The following is a 21936-nucleotide window of genomic DNA, read 5'->3' as shown; positions in this document are numbered from 1 at the left end:
AAGTGGGGATTGCTGGAGGGAAAGGGGTACCAGGCAGAGGGGAGAAAAGGGGGAAAAGTAGAACTGTAATAGCATCATCAATAAAATATACTTTGAAAAAACTGATGAGTAGTCTATTCACCTGGTGAGAGAAACTGGGTGTCCTGGGATGATGAGGGAAGGATACCAAATTTCTCCCAACTGTTTTGTACTTTTAAAATTTCCCACCATGTGAATAACTATCCAGTCAAAGCTATAAACCAATACAATATGTTTTTTAAAGAAAATGAATTGAAAAGATGGACCAAAAAGTAACAAGTGTAACCTAGCCATGAAGAACATGGCATTTAGGGTCAATCACACCTGGATTTAAAGCTCTGAGATTCCTAAGCTATTTTGGGCAAATTATTTAACCTCTCTAAGCTTTAGTTTATCCATGAACTAGAGATAATAATACCTTTTTTTCTAATGTTACTGTGAGGATCATGTGAGTGTTTAATTTGAAAATTTTTAGCCCAGGGCTCAACATGCAGTGAGCACGCACAACCCTGGACCACACTAATGTGATAATCAACATTTCCATCTTCATCACCAGCATATTCATCAAATCCGGTGTGCGCCCCGGTACTGGATGCACCCACTGAAGAGGTGTCAGGCAAGTTGAGGGCTCTAAATCATAATAAATCACAGATCGAGAGAGCTTTTCCCTTTTCAGTTTCTTCTGACTTTTTTGGTTCCCCAAGGACAGAGTACCAGTTTGGCCTTGGTCCATCTTTCATGCCTATCAGACGTAAATTTCCCTTTTCAACAAGGACAGAGGAGGTGCCAGGGCTTCAGCAAGCGGAATCAGCTAGAAACTAGTAACATCATTCTCTTTTCATGACATTTCTTCCTTTTTTGTTGCCAGTTAAATTATATTTATTATATGAAGAGATTTTATAACCTGATACAAAAAACAGCTCCAGTAAGTACTACGAAGGCGAAGGACATGAACAGTTGAACAAAGAGGAAACACAGGTAGTCAAAAAACACAAATGTTTAACCTCATTAATAATCAAGGACATGACGGGGATGCCATTGCTTACTTATTCAATGCACAAGGTTAATAGCAATTTCTACTATTTATATTTTTCTAAATGTACTCAAATGTGCTATTTTTAATAATAAAGAATTGAGTCATTTCAAAAAAACATGGAGAGTATGGAAAGTTCTGCCAATGCGGAAATCATAAAGAGCATGAAAATGAATCAACACTTGTATAGGCAGCGAGGCTCAGGTGTCTGAAAGCCAGTTCCTTTTGTTTGGGTTCCTGAGCTTTATTGTGGGGTCGTCCATAAAGAGAAGGCTGTTCCTGATTGACACTATGACAATCTCCCGAGTATTGGGAGACAGATACGCATATATATTTACGTTAATGTCTGCCTGTAAGTTTTTCCTTTGGGTAGACTATGATTCCAGGAAAGGACTCCTTCAGAATCACTCTCTGCAGAGGACTCCTGTGCTCCCATCGGCTGAGAAGGCCCCAGGTGGTTCTCAACCAGTAGGGTTGCCCTTGGTGTTGAAGAGGCTGCACATCTACATAAGTGCTGCTCACAAGACAGCAGTGTCCCCAGCTTCCTGTAGCGGGCTCCTCCAGGAACCGGAAGTGGGTCTTGCCCTTTAGACACAGCCAAAAGGACATCTTTATGGTCTGATGCAGAGCAGAGGTATCACCTGCTTGCTCAGTTTACAGCCTTGAGGCAGCCCACACAAACTCGGGAGGCACATGGCGGGAGCAGCACCAGGACCACCACCCCAAATCAAATACCCCTGTTAGAAGAACCAAGTTAGGAGGCTGCACTCACATCTGATAGCTTTGTTCAGCAGAGAGGGGAGCAAAGTTTTTTTTAAAGTTTTTATTCATTTTTAGAGAGGGGGGAAGGGAGGGAGAGAGAGGGAGAGAAACATTGGCTTGCCACCTAGGCATGCGCCCTGACCGGGAATTGAACCCACGACCTTTCAGTTTGCAGGCCGGTGCTCAATCCACTGAGCCACACCAGCCAGGGCTTTTCGTTGTTGTTGTTTTCATAATGTCATAAGTTTTCCTGAACAGAAAGGTAGAACATAGCAGAGCCTAAATTTACAGAGCAAAAGCAGTTCTCTGAAATCTGAACTCGGCTAAATAGTCTGTATGAAAGCAACTCTATGGAAAACAGTGAACAAGCAGGAAACGTAACACAAGTTTCATCTGAAGTAACCATTTAATCAAATGATAAATTTGGTTGGCAATTTACTCAGTCATAGCCCTTCTCTCCCCCAATTCAGTATGCCTGGATGGGCTTTCTTCTGCGGGACCGAACTCCTCTCACAGCATTTCTCTTCGAGGCGCCTTCATTCCAGGGCTGCATTCTGACTTCCAGGGCCCTGGGCGGTTTTGCCTTGCGGGGGAGGGGGAGTCCCTTCTTCCATGAAGAAGAAAAGGTTAAAAACTACATTTTATTGTTGCATTGGTATAGATAAGAATATAATCCAGATCAGATTCATTATTACATTTATTTTTTTCTTCTGTAAATTTTGAAAGTAATTAAAATTAAAGCATTTTCATTAAAGGATGCATGAAAGTATCCTGGGTGTGGGGCCCTGTGTCGGCTCAGCCCTGATTCATTCTGTGAACAGTGAGGGCTCTGATTTTCAATTTACAAGGGAAATGTCAAGTTTCTTTTTTATGTAAGTGCGTTCAAGTAAACAAAATGAGTCCATTAAACACTATTCTATTCGTCAGCCTGGCCACCATAATGAAATGCCATGGACTGGGTGACTGAAACAATAGAAAGTTATCTTCTTACAGTTATGGAAACTGGAAGTCTGAGATCAGGATGCTAGCATGGTAGGGGTCTGGGGAGGTCCCTCTTCTTGGCTTGCAGATGGCCCCTTCTGTTCGTGGAGAGAGAGAGAGAGAGAGAATGTGTGTCTCTTCCTCTGCTTATAAAGCCACAGTTCCATTGCATTGGGCCCCACCCTCACAACCTCAGTTAACCTTAATTACCTCCTGAAGACCCTATCTCCAGACAAAAACCCACTAAAAATGAGGGCTTCAAAATATGTATTTGGAGGGACACAATTCAGTCTGTAGCAAATATGAATGTACATAATAGCGTGAGAATGCAGCAAAAATGGAAGCCATGCGTTTTACAGATGACTGAGGTCTAGATAGAGGTCTTGTGGAGCCAGGATTGGAATTCCTAGGCATTCTGCGCCCTTCCGGATATCACATGATGAGACACCTGGGCTCCTCTGGCACAGTCCCAGGAACAGGATGATCCCTTCCCCAGGGCCCTGGGCCTGCCCACGGATGCAGGACTTAGCCCACAGCCTGCTCTTGCCAAGCTCTGAGGCCCGGGGATTCCAGCGTCCCAGAGGATCCGAAGGCCTTCAGAGCTGAATTTTGTTTTCATCAGAACGCTATCTTAAAAACCATTCAGAAAGGCCAAGAAAGGAGAGTCCCTTTAAATCCAGGCAGCAGCACCTTGAGAGAGAAAGGAAAGAAAAAGAGAAAGAGAAAGGGGTGGGTGAAGAAGGAAGGAAGGAAGGAAAGAGAGAGAGAGGAAGGAAGAAAGAGAGAGAGCAAGAAAGAGAAAGAAAGAAGAAAGGAAGAAAGAAAGAAAGAAAGAAAGAAAGAAAGAAAGAAAGAAAGAGAGAAAGAAAGAGAGAAAAATAGTTAAGAGAGAGAAAGAAGCTTTGAAGAAGAGTAAACCAGCATTCCGTCTAGGGAGCCTCTTCAAAGGCCCAAGCACTTCCTTTCACCAAAGTAACCATATCCTCATCCGAGGACACACCCGAGGCAGGAAGGAGGGGTGCTGGCTACCCCATCCCCCCAGGGTCTTGTTCTCTCTCCCTTTCCCATTCTGGCCCCCTGGAGAAGAGGCCGAGTGAGGAGAGAGTCCGGGGGCCTAGCAGGAGAGCCAGATCCACCAATGGGCCAGCTTTCCGTACCGGCCGTCTGGATGGCACCTTAGAGTGGTGTGGGAGACAAAAGTGTCCTTCTGGGAGCTCAGAGCTGTTGCCACTGGTCTGAGCTGCACCGTGGCCTGAAGCATGGCCCAGAAAGGCCCCAGGGAGCTTCTGGCTAAACGAAAAGATTCAGCTGGGTTTTGTTACGGGACCAAACTGGTCCAAGTGCTCAGTAGTTGCCATTCTAAAGACAGCTCCGAGGTGATTTTATGAGAAGGACACACCAGGGATTGTCCTCAGAGTAGTGTGTCCCTGGGCAATGCACCAAATCCATCCTCGTCAGGGGAGATTGTGCCTCAACCTCAAGGCAGACTCGGTGACAGCATGTGTGGGTGGGGATGTTTCTGCGAAGTCTAGGCCGGAAACATGGCTGTGCGTACACTGTGTACTCGAAAATGGCAGAAAGAGTGTATCTGCAGCATAGAATGTATTCGCAACATGTGTAACTGGCAAAAGACTTGTATCCACAAAGAATTCTGAAACAAAAGAAAGCCCCACTGAGCAATGGGCAAATATCAGTTAAGGCAGGCAAACAGCTATAGCAGAGCCACCTACGATAGAAGGTGTAGAAATTTATTTTTTGCTCAGGGAAAGTCCAAAATCCATGTTCTCCACCAGAGGAGGCTCTGCTCCACAAAGTCACTCAGGCACCCAGGCGTCAGACACACGGTGATCTTCAGTATGTGGCCCTCAAAGGCACCCTGGACATTAACATACCAGCAAGCAGGTGAAGGAGAAAAGTGAGTTTTATGGGTAGGAGGATTTTCAAGGTCAAGCCTTGAAATGGGTCCTGTCACCCCCACCCCCATTCCATCAGCTAAATCTCAGCCAGGGGCTCACAGAACTGCAAGGGGAGACAGGAAATGCAGTCTAGCTGTGTGCCCAGGAGAAAAAGGAAACAAACAACTGTGATGAACACAGTGCATCAGTTTCTGCCCCAGAGATAGTTCAATAGAGAAAAATACAAATGGACAATAAGCATGAAAAAGTGCTCAATCTCACGAGTAATTCAAGGAAATAAAAATGAAGACCATCATGAGATATTAACAGATTGGCTAAACGTTTAGATTATGACAACTCCTAAGTTGGGAGAATTTGATGGGATAGTGGCTTTTTGTTTGAAACACCTCTTATCCCACTGGTGAGGGAGGGATTTCTGCCCTGTCATTAAGGGGGGTGTCTGTACGCATGACACCTGACATTGGACAGACAATAGCAGGTTATTGGTCACATGTGCTTCCACCCTGAGGGAGGAGGACTTCAATGCCACACAGGGCCCCACGGAGGCCGCCGCACACAGGAAGAGAGCCAGCAACCAGGAGCTGCAGGAGTCAGGCTTTCTAGTGCCAAGAGGGTGCAGTGCCCCCTGGCTCCCCTGGGAGGAGGTATGTGACTGGCTTGTTTGAATAATTCTGCAGGCTGGCAGGGAACGAAACTCGTAGTCAGAGGTAGGCAGGAGCTCTGCCTGGTCCCCTTGATAAGGAAGGTTATTTGGCTGCAGGACCCAATCTGAGGAAGCAGAGTGGGGAGGGGATTTGCAGCGAGGCCGTTCATGCCTCTCCAGGGTTAACCAGCTGTCAAAACATCACATAGTATTGAGCCTTCAGCTTAGGATTATCCAGAAAAACAGAACCAACAGGGTGTGTGCATGTGTGTATTCATGCATACATGTATGTACATGAGTCATTGGGCATTGAATGAGACAGATTGCCCTCTATAATGTGGGCGGGCCTCACGCAGTGCGTTGGAGGCCTTACTAGAGCAAATGCCCAGACTCCCTCTTTTCCTCTTTCTCTGTAGATGGATACATACATAAACAGTAGATCGCTGACAGATGGATGCATAGATACATAGCTACATACAGATGTGTAGATATCTCTCAAAAGACAGATATAGCAAAACAAGTTTCAAAACAGAAGTTACAATCCAAACAGGACTAAATTCACAGCTGAGTAAATAGTCCAGACCTCAGTTTTCTGTCCAAAGAGGTGGCAACGGGGCGTTGGAGGCGAAGGTCAGAGACGGAAATGTGGCAGAGAACCCAAGTATGCTGCTGAGTGAGAAGGGCCCGCACCAGGGAGCCTTTGGGGGCCAGCGTGCAGTTGTGGGGCTGGGGCTGGGGCTGGGGGGTTGACCCAAATGTCTCTCCGTGTGAGACCAAAGAAACAGTGTGTGCAACAACCATGCAGTGGGATGTTGTGTGGCTGTTAGGGAGAATGAGAGGGAACACTGCCCTGACAATTAAGTGAGATAGGAGTAACCGTGTGTGCGGGAGAGGTGTATAAAATCACACAGTTTTATACATAAAGGAGAGGGTCTGGAAAAACACACTTGCAACTGTTACCAGCAGCTGCATCTGGAATAATTTCCCATTTTATAAATATCTAGGTAGCCTAGAAATTTTTTAGATATTTTATTTATTTATTTTTAGAGAGAGGAGAAAAAGGAGAAAGAGAGGAAGAGAAACATCAATGTGTGGTTGCACTCCATTCTGAGGGCCTGGCCTGCAACCCAGGCATGTGCCCTGACTAGGAATCGAACTGGCAACACTTTGGTTCACAGGCCCGCCCTCAATCCACTGAGCTACACCAGCCAGGGCAGTAGCCTCAAAATTTTTACAAAACATATATATGATATTGTAGTGATAACTTTGACAGAATAGTATAAAATTTCCTTAGAAAGAAAGAAATGAGACCATTTCAAATACCTGTAAAGACTCATCCCCTGTTTCTTGCTACTCAGGAAACTTTTGTAGCCCTTCCGGGGCCTCCAGATGCATTGTGAGTGCTGGTTTTGGGTGTTTGTGTCTGAACGATTACTCGGATCTAATTCCTGTTTTTGTCTCTCGGACCCACCCGTCTGCTACCAGAAGACTGAGGGGAGAGAAAAGAAGAGGGACTATTTTATTTTACTTTGATGAGAACACAACATGAGAGTTACCCTCTTAACAGATGTCAACGGTGCACTGTCATAGACCCTAGGTACAAGTCCCACAGGATCAGGGAGGGTGGGGTATATGTTAAATGAACTGTGTATGAAGTGAAACTCCAGCCAAGCAGAGCTCTAGAACGCGTTCATCTTATTTCACTGAATCCGTGTGTCTGTCAATTAATATGACACCCCAGAAACGACCCCCCCCGCCGCACTCCCTGGTAACCCCCATGGCAATCTCCGACTTTATGAACTCGACTATTTTAGTCATCTCATGTGAGTGGAATCACATAGTATTTGTCTTTCTGTGTCCGGCTTCTTTCTTTTACATAACGTCCTCAAGGTCCAATAGGTTGTCTCGTATTGCAGAATTCCCTTGTTTCTGAAGGCTCCTTTGCATGTACATGTCACATTCTCTTTGCCCTCCCATCCGGTGATGGTCATCCAGGCTGTTTCCTCCTCGTAGCTCCTGTGAACAGTGCGGCCACGGGCACAGGAGGGCTGATGCCTGAGAGGAGGGTTGTCAGCAGGAAGCTCCTGTGAATGGAGACTCTCCAGTGGGTTCCCAGGAAGGCTCAGTCCCCCTGGCAAGGTGAGCGGGAAAGAGCCCGGGTGAGACAGACTCATGAGGAAGAGGATGAAGGAAGATGTCCAGGGAGCACTGGTGGCAGGAACCCCCACGGCCCGTTCACTCCTGGCCCCCAGACCTGTGCCTTCTCCCCCCAAGGACGGCTATGTTTGCAGGAAATTAAAGACAAGGCTCAGTCTGTCTTTTGAAGCGTCCACAATCCCGCCAAAACGCAGCTTTCAGAATGGCAGAAACAGTCTCGTACAGACACACACTGAGAACCTGAATGAGACGAACACCAGGCTGGCAAAGCGGATTCAAGGAATGATGCGGAAAACTCATGTGCGTGTGCCTGTGTGCCCAATGAAACGGAGAATGCAGAATAACAGAGCTAAATTAGCTACACACTGGCTACTGCCATGCAGGACAGCAAGGCCATAGCCTTGGAGTTATCATTATCATCTCTTCCAAATGTTTCCATTTCACTCTCGTCTTTCCAGACCCCCTGAAAGAAAATTTGCATCTTATCCATTTGGGCAGGTCTACATCTGATATGATAGACTCCGGGCCCTGATCCATAATAAATAAGAAGTCCAAGAAAAATTTTATTCCCCTCGAATGGCATTTCTCAGTCAGGGCTCTGGAAAGAGGATTGAGCCCTGATGCCCAAGGCCATCTTTGTCACCATTCCACACCTCTCTGCGTCTGGAGTGGCACTAGCTGAGTCCTGACTGTGCCAGCACTGAGAACATTATCACTCGAACGATTCTCTGTGTTCTGAGAGTCAACTGACCCAGATTCTTCTGCTTTATTTCCAAGTTTTGTACAATTTTTCTTCAGAGGAGAAGAAAGCGTTCACCCACAGCAACTTGAACCTTCAGTATCTGAGGACCGAAGTGGGAGGAAAACATGATAAAATGTTCTGAGCACAGAACAGAAAGAGCTTCAGTGAGAACTAGAACCTCATCCAGCCCTAGAGGGGAGAAGTCATACACACATAAAACACAGGGGGAGATGTCCCTTGGGCTCCCCCATCCTTGCCCATCAGAAGGGAAGGTTCTCACGCCAGAGAAACCCAAGATCTGGGAAGGACTGAAGGCACAGCCCTAACCCGACTACCTGAACACCCGTGCCAGGGAGGAATTCTCCTAACACCTCAATTAAGTCAACCTCCAGCCATCCTGCGGGGGGAAAGCACCACTGCCTTAGTCAGGGAGAGCTTCGGCTTCAGCTCCTGCTTTTTCAGGCTGGAGAGTCTGCCCACTCAGCAGACACATCCTCTGAGTGTCCAGAGTGCAGGCACGGCTTCGGCCACAGAGCTGAGGTGGCTGATGGAGGTAGACCCGCAGGCTGGGAAACCTCTCCACCAGGCCTTGTCTGTTCTGAGACTTGGGTCCACAGAGCCTCAGACCCCTGCAGCTGGGCACAGGAGGCTCAGTCTGCTGCCTGCTTCAGGCTAGCCCCGGTGTGTGCCAGTGATTTACAGGGGTTAATGTAACCGAATGCAGGTCCGGCTGCCTGCCGCTTGGAAAGCCAATACTCAAGAGGCAGGTGCTGATGTACAGGGAAGTGGTTTATTTTCAAATGCCAGCCATCTGGAAGATGAGGGACTCGTGTGTCAAAGCCCATCTCCACGTCTCAGTGGAGGCTGGGGTTTTTATAAGGAGGGAGAGGGGAAGAGAATGAAGAGATCGAGGGAGGGGGTTGCAAAGTCCTCCTGGTGCAGAGGAGCACGGTCCACTCCAATAAGGCCAGAGACGGTCCGGCATGCGTCATCCTGGTTTAGTCATCCTGACTTCACGTCAGCCTGCTCCACAGATAAAGGTCAGCACATCTCCCAGAGCTGGGACGCCTAAAGTTCAGGGTCTGTGTCTTTTGAAGTTAGTTCCTAGGATTCTTACACAAACATGCTAGTCATCTGCAAGCTACATATTAGTTAGAGTCAGCACTTAGAGAAACAATGTCAAAGGAATAGAAGGACGGGTTACAATGAATACAGGGTTACAATTACTACAATTAATAACAGCCTTGCTGTTACAGTTAATACGGGGTCAAACAGACATGGTCCATATTCTCACTCTGTCACTTACTAGCTGTGTTGAATGAATCAGTGAACTTCTGTGAGTCTCTTTTTTTTTTCCAATGTAAGGTGGGATTAATATTAGCACCCACTTCCTAGGTGTCAGGAGAATTAAGGAGAAGATGAGTGAGGCTGTTTTCCACCAACTTCTTTTTGTTTGGTAGACCTGCTTCTCAGAACCCACAAGCTCAACGTGCCTTCAAGGCCCTCGGTTGGGCCCTGGGATAGAGAAGCAATGTGTGTGCCGCTGCCCCAGCCATGTGTGACATGAACTCAAAAATGGCCTGGAGGCTTTGGCTAGGAATAAATAATAAAGATTTACTCAAGGGTCTTCAAGTTTGCATACCAGCGACACGGGTAGGCAAAAACCCAGAAGTGCTACAAAAAATAAAGAAAAGTTAAATGTTCTTAGAGCAAAAAGAGCATTCTCGGAAATAATCAGTCCTACACTCTTAGCCCCAGGATTGGTTGAGGATGGGGATCAGTCAGAGGTCGGGCAGTCTGGTTGATGGTTGTCAGCTGGATGTCAGCTGGTCAGGATACCCGAGTCCTTCGGCGGGGTGGGGGGGGTGGAATCAGAGGTTATCTGGATGTCTGATGCATAACTGGGCATGGACACGGGATGGGCAAATTCAAAGTGTAAGTCCCCAGGTTACTAAAAACAAGAATAGAATTGTTTCCTCAGGCTTCAACCTTCCTGATTTTAGTAATTCAGCAGCTTGACCGAAGTGACTCCATTTTATTCCTGGCACGGATGTGAAGGGACGTCCCCAGGTATAGGAGGTTCCCAAGTGGGCACAGGAACTGAAACTCCAGCCAAGCAGGTGCAGACTGTTTATGGGTCATTTCCCAGGACCCGCAAGGAGACATACAAACAACCTCTCTCATTTCTGTCCCAGGTCAATCCCTGTGCATAGCACTTCTGGTGCTAGCAGCCAACTTTCTGGAATGTGCCAAAGTGGACAGGCCCAGCAGTGAGACAATCACAGAACATTGGAGCTGCCTCAGGCCACCAGAGACCGCCTTGTTTTTCAAACAGGGTGGGGTTGCCAGATGAAGCAAATAAGATACAGAATGCCCAGTTAAATTTGAATCTCAGGTAAATGACAAAAAGGAACTTGTGTAATTATGTCCCCATATTGCATGGATCATGGTTCAAAAAAATTCTTTTGTGAATCTGAAATTCAAATTTAACTGGGCTTCCTGTATTTTATTTGGCAACCCTGAGAGGGGAGGAGCTGAGAGGGAAGCCAGGTCTCCCAGCCAGGTCTGCTAGTTCCCAGGCCACTGCAAACGTCCCCTGTCCCCAACATATGCCCAGCTTTCCGTTTTTTTACTTAAGGCCAGCTGGGCTGGGTGCCTGCATTCCTTGACTGCGTCACACGAGAAGGGTCACTGATCCCAGGTCTCAGAGAAGAGAAGCAGCGCACTCACCCATCACAGAAGAGCAGGGACCAGGTTAGGACTTCGGGAGCTGTAGGCCCAGTCCAGGCTTATCTCCCAGGGAGGGGCCCATGGGCCGGACACTAAGTGCCCCAAGGTTCAGTCTCCTAGCTATCAGGTGGCACAGAGGGGTCTATTTTGAAAGGGTTACTTTGAAGATCAGCTCAGACTAGCAATTTCTGAAAACCTGGTTGCCCGAAGACTGTGGAGCCGCTTCTGTCTGTGCTGTGTTTATCATGAACCATGAACGTGGAGGGGGTAATCTCTCTTGCTAAGGAGAGCTCAGAGCTGCACCCTAGCTTCCCCACTCCTAGCTCCCAAGGAACTTGGGCTAAATCCCTGCTCCAGCTCCCAAAGCCCACCAAGGGGTCCCTCCCATCGGATTTACGGGAACTCACACCAGCGATCAATCATCTTTAATTTGTAACTGGGCAGTGTCCTAGGCCAGCCAATAGCGGAGACCAACCCCCCCAACACACTCATACACCCCACCCTCCCTGATCCCGTGGGACTATCCACTCAGTCTGCACTGAAGCAACCCAGTGATCAGGATTTGGAAGCAGGTTTGGTTCTTTCGAGGGGAAATGGGGAGGGGGTCTTCTCATCTCCCTATTTCCCTCCCCCATTTTCCCGACCCCCTTTTATCTCTGCAGTCTCTACAGACTTGTGTCTGCTGGAGACTTCTGCCTCCCCCACCCCCTCCCCTGCCCCTCCTGGGTTGTGGTGCCTAGCCCCCCCTGGACCTCCCCTCCTCCCCCTGCTTCTGGCCTCATTGTTTGGCTAAAGCAGGACCCCCAGGAAGGAACAGATGGACTGAGACCCGGGCCTGTAGGGGGGAAAGGCAGAGCCAGCCAGTGCCGGGAAAAGGGAGCAGTTTTGGGAAAACAAAACCGAGGGAGGAGCCTGAGAGAAAGTGGCCGGGAGAGGGCGGCTGAGGGCGTTGCTGAGAGGGGCCAGGGCCGGAATGGAATGGGGCGGCCCCGGGGTGCCCCCCCCCCCGGGGTGGGCCCTGGTCCTCAAAGCTGGCTCCAACGCTGGCTGGCTGCACAGGTCCAGGTTGACGTTGCCTCCCAGATGGCCTCCAGGCTGACCTCGCTGACCCTCCTGCTGCTGTTGCTTCTGGCTGGGGTGAGTGGCCCCTTCCAGGAATGGGGGTAGGGGTGTGTATCTACGATTAACCCTTCAGGCCCCAGAGAATGAGGAGTGTGGTACTTGCCACCCCATTTGTAGAGGGCCTGGGAAGAGCGGGGGACCCAGACGAATGCAGGTTCAGGTCTGACCTGCCAGGCACAAGTCGTGATGGCCTTCAGCAGGTCGGTTTTTTTGAGCCTAGCTGTCCTGATTCATCAAGTGGAAAATGAAGGAGGAAGACCACACGGGGCAAGGAGATGGACAGCACTTTGCAATAGAAAAGCAAAGGTTGTTGTGGACACTGAGCTGGGTGGGGCCTGGCAGCTGAGACACAGGTTCTCCTCAGTGGAAACCGAGGAGCAGACACACCTGGGACTGGGTGGGTGTCAATGACAACGAGTGGTCCCGGTGACCCAGGAGGGCAGGGGTAAGGGCTGAACACAGGAGCAAGGTGGGTGGCTGCCCTGGCCTGTGCGTTCATGTGTGTGGAAGGGGGCTCGAGCAGTGCCCTTCAAGACTCAACCCGTGATGCCGTGATGAGCAGGGACCCGGAATCGGATGGAGGTTTCACTCCTAGTTTTCCTCCAGCTTCTGGGAGACCTTGGGTCATTTCTTAGTATGACTCAGCATCAGTTTCTTTTATCAGAGAAATGGGGATAATACATGGTTTCTCGACCCAGAACACTCAGCATTTGGGGCTGGATAATTCCTCAGTGTGAGTGGCTGTCCTGTGTGTTACGAGAAGTTTTGCTGTCTCCCTGGCCTCCGCCCACTAGGTTCCAGCAGCATCGCCGCCCACCCCCCTTCTCTCCCTATGCCAACCAAATGTGCATCCAGACGTGGACACACATCCTCCGGGTCAAAACTGTTGACTGAGTGCCTCTGGTCAATGCCTCGTCTCCCTTCCCTCCTTCCTTCCTTCCTCCTTTGCCTCCTCCCCTCCCTCCCTCCCTTCTGCCCTTCCGTTCTTCCTTACTTTTGGAATGCCCATTGTTTTCAGGGCCCGCTAAGGGGTTGCAACCCACAATATGAAAATCCACTTGTTCTAAAGCAAAGGCCACAAGCTCAAACGTCTATGGGCAGGCAGACGTTTTCTTTTTTAAAGACTTCCTTCCTTCCTTCCTTCCTTCCTTCCTTCCTTCCTTCCTTCCTTCCTTCTCTTTCTTTCTTTATTCAGGGTGGGAAGGATGGAGGGGGGAAGAAAGAGGAAGAGAAACATTGATGTGAGAGCGAAACATCGATAGGTTGCCTCTCCTGTGCATCCCGACCAGGGGTGGAACTACAACCTGGGCGTGTGCCCTGACTGGGACTCAAACAGGAGACTTTTCACTCTGCAACCAACTGAGTCAGGGCCAGATATTTTCTTTTTTAGATTGCAAGAACACAGATAAGTGGCTGTTAACACTCAGGTCCCAAGTGTGGGAAACAACCCGCAGTAAGTGGTCAGCAGGGTCCTTGCCTACTACTCCTCAACTTCTGCCGAGAATGTCCCCACCCCCACCCCCGCCCCCATCCTTCCTTGACCCCTATTCTGAAGGAATTTGTGGCCATGACTCCAGAGCCAGCCCCTCGCCCACCAGGCCTTTCGGAAATTATCTTGGGTACAGGACATTGTCCACATCCCCACCTTCTCTTCCCGTTTTGAGTGTTGGAGGGGACTGTGCCTCATAGGAAAATGAAACACAGTTTCTTGAACTACAGGGTAGAGCCTCCTCAGATCTGAAGGACACTGACCATGGCCCTGCAGATCCAGAGAGCCTGCCAGAGGAAGGCGAAAGGAGCACCTTAAAGAAAGGGATCCCCGAGAATCAACCCATTCAACCCACCACCAAGGACAAAGAGATCTTAAAGGAAGAGGTCCCTGAGAATCAACCCATTCAACCCACTGAGGACAAAGAAATCTTAAAGGAAGAGGTCCCTGAGAATCAACCCATTCAACCCACTATAGGCTCTTCTCCCAAGCCAACAACCAACTCAGCCATCCTAACAGCCAATAGCACGTTGCAAAGCACCTCTCAGCCCAGCATTCAATCAACCACTGAACCTACCCTCCCAACTACCCAGCCCACTACTGGGCCCCTCTGCCCGGAGCCTGACACTTACTGCCCTGACTCGGAGAGCCCTTCGTCAAGGGCCACGCTGCAGCAGGCTTTGGTAGATTTCTCCCTGAAACTCTACCATGCCTTCTCGTCGGTGAAGAAGCCTGAGAGCAATATGGTCTTCTCGCCTTTCAGCATCGCCAGCCTGCTCACACAGGTCCTGCTTGGTAAGACCCTGACTGAGTCCTGTCCAGGTTGTATGTCGGACCCTCCCATGAGGGTCCCCAACCCAGACACCCACAGAGCTGTGCCTTGGTGAGGAAGCTACATCAATGGACTGTATTTGAGGGGAGGGGAGATGCAATCTTTTTGTTCTTGAACGATCATGCATTTCTTCCTGTAACAATGACTTAACAGGCACTCTCGCTTATAAAACCAGACGGACAATGCAAGAACATACAAAACAGGGTCCCACCTGCCAACCATGGCTTGAGTTCAGACAATAAGGGAGATGAAACTGAAAGAGGGAGAAGTAGAATAGTATCGTGATGCTGCTGCTTTTGAGCTGTGTGACCTTGGGCTGATCACTTAACATCTCTGAGCCCAAGTCCTCCTGTAGAAAGTGGAGGTGGTTTTATTTACCTCAGAAAATTAAGCAGATAGTCCAATGCCTGGCTTGATGGGAGATCAAAAAACAGTAATCCCTCTCCCTTCCTGAGGGATCTCTCTCCAATGCCGCAGGGTACTTGCCCTGGGAATGACACAAGCAAGTCGCTATAAGCAACAGAGACAGAGCAATCACTAAGAGGAAAATTCCAGGAAGGCGACTAGAGACAACAGAGTGACCCTGTGTGAGACCCGCTCCTCTGGTGTCCCAGAACCCTCGTACCCCTAACCTCCGCCTGCTAGATGCCGTTAGAATCCCCTCAGTTATGACGACCCATGTATCTTCAGACATTGCCAATTCACTTGGTTGGTTTGGGTTAATTTCTTTATTGCCCAAAAGATACGGCTTGAATCCTGTCTCCAGCCTCTACTTAGGAACTCTATGATTTTTTAAAAGATCTTATTTTATTTATTTTTAGAGAGAGGGGAAGGGAAGAAGAAAGAGACAGGGAGAAACGCCGATGTGTGGTTGCCTTTCGCGCACCCCCTACTGGGGACCTGGCCTGAGATCCAGGCACAGGCCCTGACTGGGAATTGAACCGGCAACACTGTTGGTTACAGGCCGGCATCCATCTACTGAGCCACACCAGCCAGGGCTTAACCCTGTGATCTTAAATGGAGTAGATCACCTAACCCTTTAAACCTCAGTTTCCTCATCTGCACAATAAGGATAATGATTGTCCTTCTGTAAAAGGGTTATTACGATTCAATGAGATAATGTGGGAAAAGCACTTACAGTGTGTGCAACCACGTGTTACTGCACAGAAAGCGTGTGTGATAAATATTTAATGACGGATAACTGACAGGATAGTGAACATCCATTCTCTCTGATGATTCTGTGATGTCTCCTCTGAATGGTGATCTAGTGGCCCTGCCTGGAGGGTGAACCTTGGTAAACCCAAACTAACTAAATAACATAGTTTATGTGGAACAGGCAATGGCTGGACCAGGCTTTGACTGACGAGTGGAATGAGTATTAGGTAGGAAAATAGGGAAGGGGAGTATCTGAAGGCCTGGAAAAGGCCCACTGCAGTATTCATAATCCCCCTACCCCTCTCTCTCTGATGTATGTACTCTCGCCCAGAACTTCGCTTCGGGCCCTGGTGTTATGTGATTCCCCACCCCATTCCAGCCTGGTCCCTCAAAAGTGGTCCCGATGGTGGGTCCCCCACATCTCCTGCAGTTGGCCCTCATCTCCTCCCTTTGTTGTAGGGGCTGGGGGCACCACCAAGAAAAACCTGGAGACTGTCCTCTCCTACCCCGAGGACTTTGCCTGCGTCCACCAGGCCCTGAAGGCCTACCCGTCCAAAGGCTTCACTTCAGCCTCTCAGATCTTCCACAGCCCAGGTGAGTGCTGGGAGGGGGAGGCCACTGCTGAGGAGGGTCCTGTCCTGGGGGATTCTGAGGGGGGCCAGTACCAGGGGGAGGGACAGAGGGAATGTCAGAGCTGGAACATCCAGGATGGACTGCAGAGCAGGGGGTGGCCTCAGCAGACATACGGGGACGCCAGAGAGCCCATGAGATTTGGGGCAAGTTCTTTGTATTCATCAACTCTGTTCAGAATAAGAGTTCATGAATATTTCGTGAATAAGAGCTAGAGACATAGAATAGGCAAAAAACGTCTGCTAATCTGGGTCAGGAGTGTCTTGGGCCTCGTAGTCTCTACTTTTTTTTTTGTATTATATACATTTGTTGTTGTTTACATGTGTTAGATTGTGAAGTAGGTAATAAGGGCAATAAGCTTCCAAAATAATGGAAGGTAGTTCTCTTCAAGGTCTGGTACACAGAGCCCCGGGTTTCGGCGGAGCTGCTTCAGGAGACACGGTGTGGGTGGGCATCACAGGCAGAGTGGGGAGGGGCCCTGTCCTGAGAGAGGGAGGTGGAGCCAACCGGGCTCTGGGCTGCTGCCTGGGCTCAACCACAGATCTTTCATGGTGTGGGCTTCAGACACCGCCAGGTTGGAGAACACAGTTCTCTGCTGTTTGAAACGATTGAAAACTACAGATCTAGTCTGGCCCCCTCTTTAAATCAAGGGGGAAATGTTTTCTGGTCTGTTTTTAACTGATGAAAGCCACCACACGTATTCATTGTAGAAACTGAGAAAATACCAAAACACAAAGTGGAAAAAAAAAACCCCTCTTTTTAGGGGTGGGAAAATGGGGCTCAGAGGTAGCGTCGCATTTGCTAGGAATGCACCTTATCCTCTGCCTTGCTGGGTTGGTGAAAATACAACTGCATTCAGTATCAGTTATTTAATCCAGGAAGCATTTCTCTTTCAAATGCTCTTTTCTTTAGTGGACCTGGGCTCTGGAGAGTAGTAGCCGGGGAGTCTTATTATAAACTTACGCTGAGGCCAGAAAGCAGACTCCGTTGCCTCTTGAATTAAGAGAAGAAAGACGGGGCTGGGGGGGGGGGAATACAGGCAAAGGGACGTTTGATGTTTTCCTCCCGAGCCAGGCTCCCACAGCAAGCCTAGGATGAGGTCTGCTCCAAGTTTGGGGTTTGCCTTCTTGGGCCTCACTGTCATGTCTGTTAGGGGAGTGGCCCGGACCCCTGCTTCGGGGTGCTGTGTTCAGTGAAGTGCGCACAGAGAGTGGTGGGAAACACACCCCCTCTCAACGCCTGCTCTTGGAAGCTGGGGCAGGGGATTGTTCAGGGGACTCATGCCCACTTCGCTCGATCTGCTCCTCCTGCCACAGACCTGGCCATAAGGGACGCCTTTGTGAATGCCTCTCGGAATGTGTATGGCAGCCCTGGAGTCCTGGGAAACGACAGTGATGCCAACCTGGACCTCATCAACGCCTGGGTGGCGGAGAAGACCAACCACAAGATCAAGCAGCTGCTGGACAGCCTGCCCTCCGACACCCGCCTGATCCTCCTCAATGCTATCTACCTGAGTGGTAAGGGGGCCCTGGACCAGGTCGTTCCTCCCCTCCTGGCTTCAAAGCCCACCTGGCCCCAAGTTCCATGACTGCACCCCATGGTACATCACCTGTCCCGCCCCTTGCTGACAGGCAGTTAGCTCTACATCCTTCCCCACCTGGAGGGGAGTAACCCGCCCCCTCTGTCTTTCCTCTAGCCAAGTGGAAGGTACCATTTGAACACGGGAAAACCAAGAAGGAGCCCTTCCACTTAAAATCCTCGGTGATTAAAGTGCCCATGATGATCAGCAAGAAGTACCCAGTGGCCCATTTCACTGACCCGACGCTGAAGGCCAAGGTCAGTTCTTGGCTCTTCTCACCCCTGTGTCCTTGCCTCTTGTGTGTCCTGATTCTTTTCTGCAATGGCCCCATTGCTTTGGGGTGCACCCTCACTAATTTCTACTCCTTCCCTCTGTATTTCCACACTGTTGTCTTCTCCTTCTCTCTTCTCCAGCCTTGGCCGAGGTACCCATTATATATTTTAGGCTGGAAAGCAGGATTCTAAAGTTTCTTCATTCATCTCTACTCCATCAAATGGCAAGAAGTGAGTCGTGTTTCTATTCCCTTCATCTGATGTAGGCGTGCATGTACAGCATGCATGCATGTATACACATGTATAGGTATCTCTAATGTGAGCATGCATGTGGCATCCGCACACACATGTGTGGTGCACATGTGTTTAATGGCTCAAGTTCCTTAGCAGAAATTGAACAGTATTATTTCAGTGGATCAGGAGAGAGGGAAGACAATATGGAAGCCAGAAGATTCTAGTTAGTCAGGTGTCTCAGGCCCAGTGATCAGATAGTTCTGCCTTTTGGCCGGGCAAGAGCCAGACCTGTGAGACAGAAAACAGTGGGAGACACCCAGCGACAGGAGTCCCAGGCTGGGGAGTGAAGGATGTGTCGTGGAGCATACCGGGCTCGTGTCCACCTTGGGAGCCACCCTTAGCTTTCCCGCTGCCTGCACCCTTCTTCACTGAGATTCTCACACACCTTGTTCCTCTGCTCACCCAGGTGTCAGCTCAAAGATGGCCTTGGGGGAGGGGCCTTCCCCTTCCTTGGAGTGGTCCCCTCCTCACCCTGCAACATGACTGTTTTATTATATTCATAGTATTTACCACTATCTGAAATTATGTGACTTGCTCATTTGATTACAATATTGTCGGTCTCTCTCCTGGGGAACAGAGGCCGTACCTGTGTTGTTTCTGGGAGTGTCTCCGGTGCCTAGAAAATTGCCACATATCATAAGTGCACATGGCCTGTTTGCTGAATGAATGAATGAATTCAGTAGAGGGTGCTACCGTGTGTGTCTGGGAAGCTTCACAGAGGAGGCTACTTTTGACCATTCACGCACTTTTCCACCCTTCCATCCCCATTCAGGGAACTACTTAACAAGCCCAGAGCAGCATGTCTCAGGCAGGGAAGAGTGAACACGCATGGCATGTTCAGTCCATTGCTCTAACTCAGAGTGTGTGGGAGGGAGGTATCGACGGGAAGTCTTCTTTTGTTTCTTAAAGAGTAATTTTTTTTTAAATTTTAGAGAGAAAGTGGGGAGTGACACAGACAGACAGACATTGATTTGTTGTTATACTTATGCATTGGTTGCTTCTTGTATGTTCCCTGTCTGCGTGGGGATCGAACCTGCAACCTTGGTGTATCAGGGCAACACTCCAACCAACTGAGCCACCCTGGTCGGAAGCTGGCTGCTGCTTGCTGCAGTGGTACAGGTCGGAGCAGCAGCCTGACGATCAGCTCGGGGACCCAGTGATTAGATGCATCTCTGTTTCTCCAGGTGGGGCAACTGCAGCTCTCCAACAACCTGAGTATGGTGATCCTGATCCCCCAGAACATGAGACACAGTCTCAAAGATGTGGAAAAGGCTCTCAGCCCCGCTGTCTTCAAGGCCATTATGAATAAGCTGGAGATGACCAAGTTCCAGTCCACTTTTGTGACGATGCCCCGATTCAAACTCAGGAGCAACCAGGACATGCTGGCAGTCATGGAGAGCCTGGGTGAGCCCTGGCAGCTCGGAGTTGCTCCCAGACCATCGAAGGAGAAAAGGGTTTGGGGGCATCCCTAAAATGCATTTAGTGCTCTCTAGAGTATTTTTTTAAAGATTTTATTTACTTATTTTTAGAGAGGGGAAGGAAGGGAGAAAGAGAGGGAGAGAAACATCGATGTGTGGTTGCCTCTCAGGTGCCCCCCCCACACTGGGGACCCACCAGCAACCAAGGCATGTGCCCTGACTGGGAATCAAACTGGTGACCCTCTGGTTCACAGTCCAGTGCTCAATCCATTAAGCCACACCAGCCAGGGCTTTCTAGAGTATTTTTTACATCTATAATCTCAGGTTGTCCCTCAATCCTGTGTTAGCAGGACAGGCGCCGTTATCTCATCACATCATTGAGGAAATGACCCAGAATGTTTACATGGCTTAGCCAAGGTCCCCTGAGCCAGTTATAAGTGAATCAGGACACGAATCCAGGTCTTCAGCTCTCTCGACTGTTTGCATCGTGGTTCACTGTGACATTGGGACAGGTGACTAAGGTGGGCGGCCGTGGAAGCTCCTCCCCCAGAGACATTTCATAACACTCACCACCCCGTGGACTATGCAAGAAGCACTCAGAATAAGAGGTGACTGGAGGCTTCTGAGTTTAGCAGAGGGAACAGAGACTCCATTTCTTGACCTTTGACCTCACTTGCAGCAAGATCACGTCATTTTCTGTTAAAGACCTTGACCTTCCCAACAGACAACCTTGTTTCCTAGTATAGGACATCACACCTTTGTATATGACCTCATTTGATAACATATTACCTCTTTTTTGTATAGTACCTCACTTCCAAAGTCCTTGTTGACAAGGAAGCAGGGACATCATTTTTCAGGATTTTGCGGGGGGGTGGGAGCAAGGCCTCTCGCCACTTTCTCTCAAGTGGTGGTTGGGGTGAAGATGGCCCCACTGGCAGGGGAGCCCAGAAACTGGACAGGAAGCTGTGACACACCTTTTGATAAGCAAGGAGGAGGAAGAGAGTACTGGGACTCGGGACCAACCCAGACACTTCAGGACAAACGTTTCCAGCCGCTGATGGGTTCGCGCTGGCCTCTCACTGTGCTTTTCTCTGGTTCCACCCTAGACTTCTACGACTTTTCCTACGACCTCAACATGTGCAGGCTGACGGGGGACGAGGACCTTCAGGTTTCTGCGATGCAGCACCAGGCGGTGTTGGAGCTGACGGAGGCCGGGGTGGAGGCGGCTGCCGCCTCGGCTGTGTTGGTGGCCCGCTCCTTGATGGTCTTTGAGGTGCAGCAGCCCTTCCTCTTCCTGCTCTGGGACCAGCAGCACAGGATCCCCATCTTCATGGGGCGGGTGTACGACCCCAGCATCTGAGACCTGCAGGGGCCAGGCCAGGGCCAGCTGGGCCCAGCTGCAGCCCCACCTCCGCCCCCTACTGCCTGCCTGCACTGGTCTCCAGCCCGGTCCCACCTCTGGTGACCTCTGTCCTCCACCCGAAGGGCACCTTCAGAGTCTGCTAAAGGGACTGCCTTCCAGCATCCCTTCCCTGTGACTCTGCAAACTGCTTTTTGCAGCTTTCTCTGGTTCAAGTTCACTAGACTCTACAGAATAAAAATTGGCAAACCACGACTTCACTTGCCTTTCAGTTTTAAAGGCCAAGGGTCACCATGCCCTTGTATCAGCTAGCTTTTGCCTTGTAACAAGTCACTCCAAACTAGTAGTTAAAACAACAACCATTTATTATTTCAACTAAGCCTCAGGGTTGGCTGAGTGGGCTGGACCTGGCTGATCTTCCTGGCGCTCAATTTTACATCTGTAATAGTTGGCGGGTTGGATGACTCCCAAGAAAGGAGTCAGAAACAAGCTTTTTCCCGGGAGCTCTGCATCTACTGGCATCAAGGTTATCGTTGTCCCATCCGCCAAAGCAAGAGAGTCCCATGGCCAGACCTGGAGTTGGAGTGGACAGGCACTAGAGTTGCCGGACAAATTCATTAGCTGGAGGCCTTTTGTGCAATCCTGTTGTGCCTGTCTCTATCTCACTTATTTGTCTGTGACAACAGTGATGTCAGTAACTGACATTGTCGGCAGCTGACCCAGGCAATCTGCTGAGATCTTTGCAGACATTCATCCTCAATAACTTTATACGGTAAACTCTCAACTCGAAGAGGCTAAATCTT

General features: G+C 49.5%; 1 protein-coding gene across 2 annotated transcripts; it reads left to right on the top strand.

The window, feature by feature from the left end:
* Positions 1–11456: 11456 nt before the first annotated feature.
* SERPING1 (serpin family G member 1) lies at positions 11457–21388 on the top strand. Of its 2 annotated transcripts, XM_037039951.1 has the most exons (9): positions 11457–11554; positions 12042–12119; positions 13824–13925; positions 13986–14388; positions 16040–16174; positions 17527–17727; positions 17907–18046; positions 19540–19759; positions 20880–21388. In XM_037039951.1, exons 2-9 carry the CDS (start codon positions 12066–12068, stop codon positions 21131–21133), a joined length of 1509 nt encoding a protein of 502 aa, XP_036895846.1. In that variant the 5' UTR covers positions 11457–11554; positions 12042–12065; the 3' UTR covers positions 21134–21388. The 2 variants fall into 2 exon arrangements, with proteins under 2 accessions (XP_036895846.1, XP_036895845.1); XM_037039950.1 differs by having other exon boundaries at positions 13824–14388.
* Positions 21389–21936: the final 548 nt, after the last annotated feature.

The sequence above is a fragment of the Sturnira hondurensis genome, unplaced genomic scaffold (assembly GCF_014824575.4).
Source record: "Sturnira hondurensis isolate 20B ecotype Veracruz unplaced genomic scaffold, ASM1482457v3 Scaffold0002101, whole genome shotgun sequence".
NCBI lineage: Eukaryota > Metazoa > Chordata > Mammalia > Chiroptera > Phyllostomidae > Sturnira > Sturnira hondurensis.
The sequence above is the reverse complement of the archived record's forward strand: the minus strand, read 5'-3'. Positions and strand labels throughout refer to the sequence as shown.